Below are 7,512 nucleotides of genomic sequence, written 5' to 3'. Positions count from 1 at the left end.
ACCTTATAATATATTTTTTAAAATAAGAAACTAAATAATATGTTAGATAAAAATATAGGGATAATAAATTATTTACCCTTTTAACTATGACATGGAATAAATTTATCACAATTATAGTGGAATGTTGTTATTTCAATTGGAAGACCGAATCTTTCTTATAAAATCCTGTAAAAATGAAAGAATTATGTAGCGAAACTTGCCATTTAGATATAACATTTTATGTAATTTCTCTTAAAAATTTGAATTTTATTTTGTCCATACCTGCATTATTAGGCAAATGCAGTTTGAACTCGGAGTTGTAATTTATTTTTGGAGAGTTTTGTTGTTTTTGTGTATTTACATTTCCCCAAAAATATGTTTGGTAGGGAATAATTTTATATCAAGTAAAGTATTTCCTTTTTGGTAAATAAACGAATAGAACCATCCATTCCATAAAATACACTTTAGTATGTAACTTTTGACAACTTTATTGTTTGTAATTATATTATGCATGGTGGTAAACAACGTTATGTACTTTTCACCGGACTGGACCTACATGCATGTTGTTGGAGTCTCTTCCTATATATTAATGTCACATATCAACTTCAAAAAAAAAGAAAAAAATGTCACATATCAACTTATTATGGTGACAAAGATTAGGATTATCAAGTCTAGCTGAGCTTTGCTCCGCTCATTCTCGACTCATTAGAAAATTAATGAGTTCAAATTCAACATTTTATAATAAGCTACTTGTGAGTTTTGTTTTCGAATAGTTTGTTAATTCAGTTCATAAATTTCGTTCGCAAATAACTCATTAATTATATTGATTTGAAATTTTTTAGTGCATAGTTTTAAATTCTATAAAACTACAATGTTTTACGTTTCTCCTTTTATAAAAATATTATTATTAAGAAAATAATTGAACCAAGTTTGCTTACGAGCGTGTCTATGAACATTATAATCGAGTTTGCTCATGAGCTCGTCTTTAAGCTCGGCTCGTTTCTAAAATGACTCGAATACGATTGAGCCGAACACCGAGCTGCTAATGAGCGGCTCAGCTTATTTACAATCCTCCTAACAAAGATGGTCGCCTATTTATATATATAATTATTTATTTTTTTAGAAAAAAGATAATTGTTTCATTTATATGGAAAAAAAAAGTACATCTCAACATAAGTAATTACACAGTTATAATCCAGAAATACATCAGAAAATGTTGAATCTGCATCTTCAATATCATATTTATTGATAATAGTAAATAACTAATTAAAAATATTCATTTGACCCTAAATCTGGCTTAGCACATGCCTAGTTTATTTAATATTTAAATTTAATTTTTAAATTTAAATTGTGATAATTTAATTTTTACCCATATCTAATAGAAAATTTGAACATATTTATTTACCATTATTTGATTCATTACTTAATTGTTATATTGGATCTTTCAACCATCCATAAAATGTTTATTGTTCTAAAAACATCATTACAAATACCCTACCAAAATGTCAATAACTAAGTATGTCACATATAAGTTAATCACAAAAAGCTACATAAAAGGTTTAATATGTTATTAACACATTACATACAACCCACCAAAGTGCACGAAATTGTTTCTTTGTATTGATGAAAAAAATAAAAAGGTCTGATGTGTCAGTCAATTGATGGTCAAACCATCTCATTCAAGTTTTTTGTTTGTATGTCTTAAATCGATCTTGCTTGGAAATGTTACAGGTAAAATTTTATCATCTCTAGTAGAAACAACGTCCGCAGTAACGCCATACTTGTAACGTGCTCTAGTGTGTCCTTTTATGGAACCATTATGCCGGTCATTATGAAACTGTGTTATATATAGTCTTATCAAATTAGGTTGACTGGACTATTTGTAACTGCCATAGTTTGGTGCATTACAAATAATATATTTTTTTCAACGGGTTTAGTTTACGCTCGTTCGAAATAGCTTGGTCTGTAACGGGATTTTTTTCATTACAAAAAGTCAAATTTACCACACTGTAGAATGCATATCTTGAAAATTGAGACTTTTAAACTTTTCTTTTATTTCTAAGGAATACCTTCATATATTTGTCTTTCCAAAATAGATTTATTCTTATGGAGAGAAAAATGAGACGTTTAGAAGATCAATTCTCATTTTTTGCGAATTATACTTGTCAAAAATTACATTTGTAAGATCTCATTTTCCGAATTGAGATTTTTCATTTCATTTTGTTTGCTTATATCTATGTTTTGGTGTGAGTTTTTACTTGTGTTGCATCTGAACTGATTTTTTTTATGTTTCTTTCCTCTTATTTTGTTTGCATTTGTAAGTTCCTATTTTTTCGAATTGGGTTTTTCGTTTCATTAATTTTTTCCTGGATCTTTGTTTAGGTGTTTGTGAATTTTACTTTTATTTCAAATGTTTGAAAATTATAGAAAAAATTATAAAATTTATTACAGAAGTAATTTTGGACAAGAATAATTCAAATGTGAGTATTAAGAATGTAGTTCGACCATATTTTGTTTTCTGTTTTGGTGTGTTGATCACGTGAACAAATCAGATAATCACGACATAAACTGAAGCATTGGAAGAGTATAGCGAATAAATGAATGTTGGAATTGAGATCAATTTATCAAACCTCTTTTTTTATTTTCTTTAACTTTTTCATTTTCATATATTTGTATATTTTGTTGTTTAAAACAATATTTGATAACTTGTAAAAAATCCTTAATTGGGGGTCCCTTCCCTGTGAGGTGACGTTGGGATCGATGGGGGACATTCTGATGTCAAAGTTAGTATATTATTTGAGAATAATAAGAATAATAGACAAAAGTGTGTATGAATTAGTAAGTGTACCTCGAATACCTTAGAGTGGGGGTATTTATATAGGTTTTTGTAACCTTTGGCATTAATTATGGTGTATTTGAACAGTCAAGTCTTTACTCCCCTTAATCACTATTAATTATCATTTAATTGGATTTATTCCCATTCATGGATGGTTATAAAGGCGTCTTCTGATATTCTTTAGAACCGTTGAGGCGTATATACGCTTTCTTTGGAAACAATGGTGGGTCTCGTTTATCCGCTCTCATTGGGCGTATCTTGTTATGACGCGTCTCGTCATGGTCCACGTGATGTGGCATAATGCTAGAGACTCCTTTATTTTTCTTCATTATTGCATATTCACGCATGCATTAATCTTGCATTAATTATCATTAATTCTTTATTAATCGTCATTAATTGTCATTAGTCCTTCTTCTAGAAGGAATAACGGCTTACCATTATTTCTACTGATTTTCCTTTATTATTCACTCTAGAAAAATACATTTGGGTTGTTATCAATATTGTACATGTATTCAAAATTCAACATTATTTGATGATTTGGTTGAACTTAATGCATATATAATTAGATAATGGCTATGTTTGTAAGTTTAATGTTAATTATATGATGTTGAGTTTCCACTTTGCGTCATATATATTGTTTGTACTTTTTTATCTTTAGATTTTAGTTTTTGTTATTGAGTGCATTTCATACATGGGATTACGTTATAAAATGTACCAAATAACAAAAACTAAAACCTAAATACTAAAAACAGAAACAATATATATGTCGTATTTATGACAGGTTGAACTAAAAACCTGTTACAATAGACTCGTAATATACACATATAATATTACTTATTTATTATGAGCTTCTTAAAAGGCATGTTACAAAAAAAAACTATGTAATTATAACGAGTCAAAATAGCTCATTATAAAGTTATTTGTAACTCCTTTAATTGTAACAGGCATGGTCCTTACGAATAACTAATATTTTGCCCATTAGGGGCATTCGATCATCAATTCTGGCATCTTCCATAACATTCTTTAGCTCCTTTCGAATGAGGTTCTACATGACCTCCTAATCTATGGGCTTCTCATCACCTCATTCTTGGAAGAGACCATCTTCAGGCTGACTATCAATCTCTAGGAGATCTTCGTATAATAGTCTTTTGTTGTTGTCATCATCGCTCTAGGAATTCAATTTCAGTAGAGTTTCTCTATGTCTTTCTCTTCCCTTGTGTCATAATACTTTCTAAGCTTATGCTTGTTTTGAGGAGATCTTAGTCCCATTAAGCGCTTCTAGGTTCTGCGCCTGTCTAGGGAGAATGCAACTTCGACAGGTTCTCTCTTGAATCTCCTTAGGTTTGGCAGGGATCTAGACCTAGATGCATTCCTCCTTAGAAGACGCTTCAGGGGAGGAGAGTATTGTTCTCCATAGGATTCTTTGCAACCGCTCTCACTACGAGCAAGGAATGTGACCTAGTGTGATAACCTCATTGCTTGCACAAGCTGTGTTGTTGCTCCCTTGATCTTCTTTTTAAATTTTCTCATGAATTTACAAGTGACATGTCTATCCCCTAAGGGCAACCATGGACGGTGTGGTTTCCGGTAGAACACGCAACAAAATCATAGTGGTTTGAATGCTTTGTAGATTTTTCAACTTTGTCTAGCTTCTCCTTCATGTTTTCCATTGCAACAGTGTTCTTATTTATTACTTCTTGGATGGTTTTCACATTGTAGATGAATTGTTTAATGATTTCATCCATGAATTTCATGTTTTCAAGCCCGGACGAGCCTAGACATTATTCAAGATGCTGATTGAGGTCAGGGGTGACCTGAAGGAATCCGAGAGGATATCCCCTAGCGTCTACGGAGGTTCTAGATTTCTAGGCATGACATAAGGATGATGGGTTCACCACTTCACCACTTTTTCAAGATGAGACATGAATGCGTTTGTTTGATCTACGTTCACTACACCAATTTGATGTGAGTGAATTTGTGTATAGTTCTTTGATGCCAGTTAAGGTTCCTTCAATGCTTGAGATAAGACAGAAAAAAAGATCAAAGGAGGCATCTGGATTGGGGACCTCATGCTAAAGTTAGTGGAGTTAAGAGAGGTTGATACCGAAAAGTATGCAATTAGAGCTTTTGTGCATGGAATGAAGCAGAGGCAGAACTAGGGGGTTGGGGTGGGCTCGAGCCCCGACAGGCCGCTGGAAAATTGAGAAAAAAAAATTTAGTAATGGTGTCTGGTAATATTTTGGAGAGAATTATATTAACTCTATGTAGTATTATTTCAATGTTTAAAGATAGATGAGATGGTTAAGGACACCTACTTCTATTTAAGAGGTACATGTTCAACTTCATTTTCTTTTAAAAAGTTTTTATTCATTTTATAATTTTATTTTTTAATAATTATAAAAACATGTTACCATTATTAATTAATTTAAATGAACTCTTTATTTTTATTTTGATAACACTTTTAAATTCATTTTTAATATGTTTTTACCATTACAAAGAAAAGTAAACATGTTTAATATTCATTTTTATTATGTCTTTACCATTAAAAAAAGTAAACATGTTTAATTTTCTATTAGTTCAATGCTAGTTTCTAAAAAAATAATAACATTTTTACAGTTTTAACGTTTTGAAGGCTAAAAAAGTTTTTTCCAGCCCTAACGGGCTGGACTTTGAAAATTTACCGTCAACAACACAGTTAATTTTGAATTTTTTTTTTTATATTTTGAAATTTTTTTTACTGATATGTTTGAGCCCTGGGTCATCTGGGGTCCTGGTTCTGCCATTGGAATGAAATATACCTTTAGATGCATAGTAATTAGGCTCTTGTCATGACACGTATTTCTATTTTATTTTTTTGATGGGAACGCATATCTAACGTTATATATTTAAGTGTTATAAGTAACTTAAGGAAAAAATATATTAGCAATATCTTAACTACATTTACACTTTATAGACCGTGCATCTATCACATCATACCCCAAGTGTAAAAAATTATGGAGAGTGAGCTAAATAAGTAGTAAGTTTGGTTTTGTATTTAATTAAGATAAGAAATTAATTAAGCATCATATTTACCAAAGGAGCATTACTCAATTGGTATTGTGTATAAACTCATCCTCTTGAAGAAACAATCGAACATGATACTTTCCATCAAAGTTAAATTGGGTATGAACTGAACATAGTCTCAATTCCATCCAATTGGATGAAACAATAGTCAAAAAGGAAACTGCAAAAACTGAAAGAGCTTTGAAACTTCTAATCTCTTTCACTTTAGTCATATACCAAAAGCATCATGATTATTTATTATCATTATCAACCTTTAATCACATCACATCCTCTAATTACCCTGATTTTATGCTATCAATTTTACTTTTTCCAGAGTTAATCCATAAAAACAGATTAAAAATTAAAATGAAAAAGAAAGTAGTAATTAAGTTTGATTAGCAAAAAGATGAAAGCAGCTACAATAATTAAGTTGAAGAAACAGAACAAAATTCCATGGAACCATAATCAAGCAACTCCTCTATCATTTGCTGAATATGATGATCTTCAAGTTCATTACTTTGCTGCTGCTGGCTATTCCCACCTTCCCAATTGGTCTCCTCCGGCCAAGTAGAGCAACTTCCAAATGGGTCAAATTGTGGTTGATCATGATCATGATCATGATCATGATGATGTGATTTTTGAGTGGCATTGTTATTCTTTTTGGTAACTTGTTGTAAAGATGCCAATTGACATTTATGTAATTTAGCAGCCAAAGTTGCAGAAAGAAGCTTAGATGAGGATGATTGTGACTCATTTGGATTATATGGAAAATTAGTTCTTGCTTTTGGGCCACACATAAGTCTAGCAGCCTCATCATATGCCTTCGCCGCATCCTCCGCCGTTTCAAAAGTCCCTAGCCATATTCTAGTCTTCCTGTACAAAAATACTTCATTTCAGTTCTTTCAGTTCACAACAAATTAACTAAGAGAAAGGAGGAGGGTATGGAAAATTACAGTAAAGGATGCCGAATTTCGGAGACCCAAGAGCCCCAATGCCTTTGCCGGACGCCGCGGTATCGCTGCTGCGGTTTAGCCATGACGATGATGTGTTTGTGAAATGTCCTGAATGAATGAAAGAGTAGATGTAGAAGAAGAAGAAGAAGAAAAGGAAGCTTTGAGGAGGGGGATCATAAAAGCAGTAGGAAGAGGTCTTTATAGCCATGTTTTTGCGGCCTTCACTTTTACAAATGGGGTCCACTCACACTCCTTTATTTTTATTTGTTTTTTTTTTCACATAGTTAGAGAATCATACATTTTACATACACAGTATATATCTTTTATAAGTCCGCTCCAAAAATATCCCTAATGTTTATAGTTAGAAATAATTTTATTTTTAACATTTAAAATTATACAATTTTAATTCTAATATAGTAGTTAAAAATAATTTTATCCCTAATATTGATAAGTTTGATTAATTTGAGAAATAATTTATCAAACTGTTTTCTCGGTTATGAATCTTGTCATCTACATTTTATATAAGCGTCATTTTATCACTAATTGTGATTATTCACAAACATATGATTAGATGAGAAAAAAAAACAAAAAAAAAATTAAAAATATATATTATATTTTGTACGAGTTTAACAAAAAAAATTAAATATTTTGCCAGATTTAAAAATATCAATCTCTAAATTTATTATTAATTTACAAAAAAAA

At 30.9% G+C, this 7,512-nt stretch overlaps 1 protein-coding gene across 1 annotated transcript; it reads right to left on the bottom strand.

Annotated features, from left to right (window-relative positions):
• Window positions 1-6,162: 6,162 nt before the first annotated feature.
• Window positions 6,163-7,006, bottom strand: LOC136224001 (ethylene-responsive transcription factor ERF003-like). The gene is made up of 2 exons (XM_066012202.1): window positions 6,811-7,006; window positions 6,163-6,730 (listed from the first exon to the last, which is right to left on the bottom strand). The coding sequence occupies exons 1-2, from the start codon at window positions 6,891-6,893 to the stop codon at window positions 6,283-6,285; spliced, it is 531 nt and encodes a 176-aa protein (XP_065868274.1). The 5' UTR covers window positions 6,894-7,006; the 3' UTR covers window positions 6,163-6,282.
• Between the last annotated feature and the right edge of the window lie 506 nt (window positions 7,007-7,512).

The sequence above is a fragment of the Euphorbia lathyris genome, chromosome 3 (assembly GCF_963576675.1).
Source record: "Euphorbia lathyris chromosome 3, ddEupLath1.1, whole genome shotgun sequence".
NCBI lineage: Eukaryota > Viridiplantae > Streptophyta > Magnoliopsida > Malpighiales > Euphorbiaceae > Euphorbia > Euphorbia lathyris.
The sequence above is the reverse complement of the archived record's forward strand: the minus strand, read 5'-3'. Positions and strand labels throughout refer to the sequence as shown.

Bases quoted from the DNA above. Each gene is read 5' to 3' on its own strand.
- LOC136224001 (XM_066012202.1), bottom strand. From the start codon at position 6,893: ATGGCTAAACCGCAGCAGCGATACCGCGGCGTCCGGCAAAGGCATTGG. The intron at 6,731-6,810 runs GTAATTTTCCAT...ATTTTTGTACAG, and splicing joins GAAATTCGGCATCCTTTACT to GAAGACTAGAATATGGCTAG.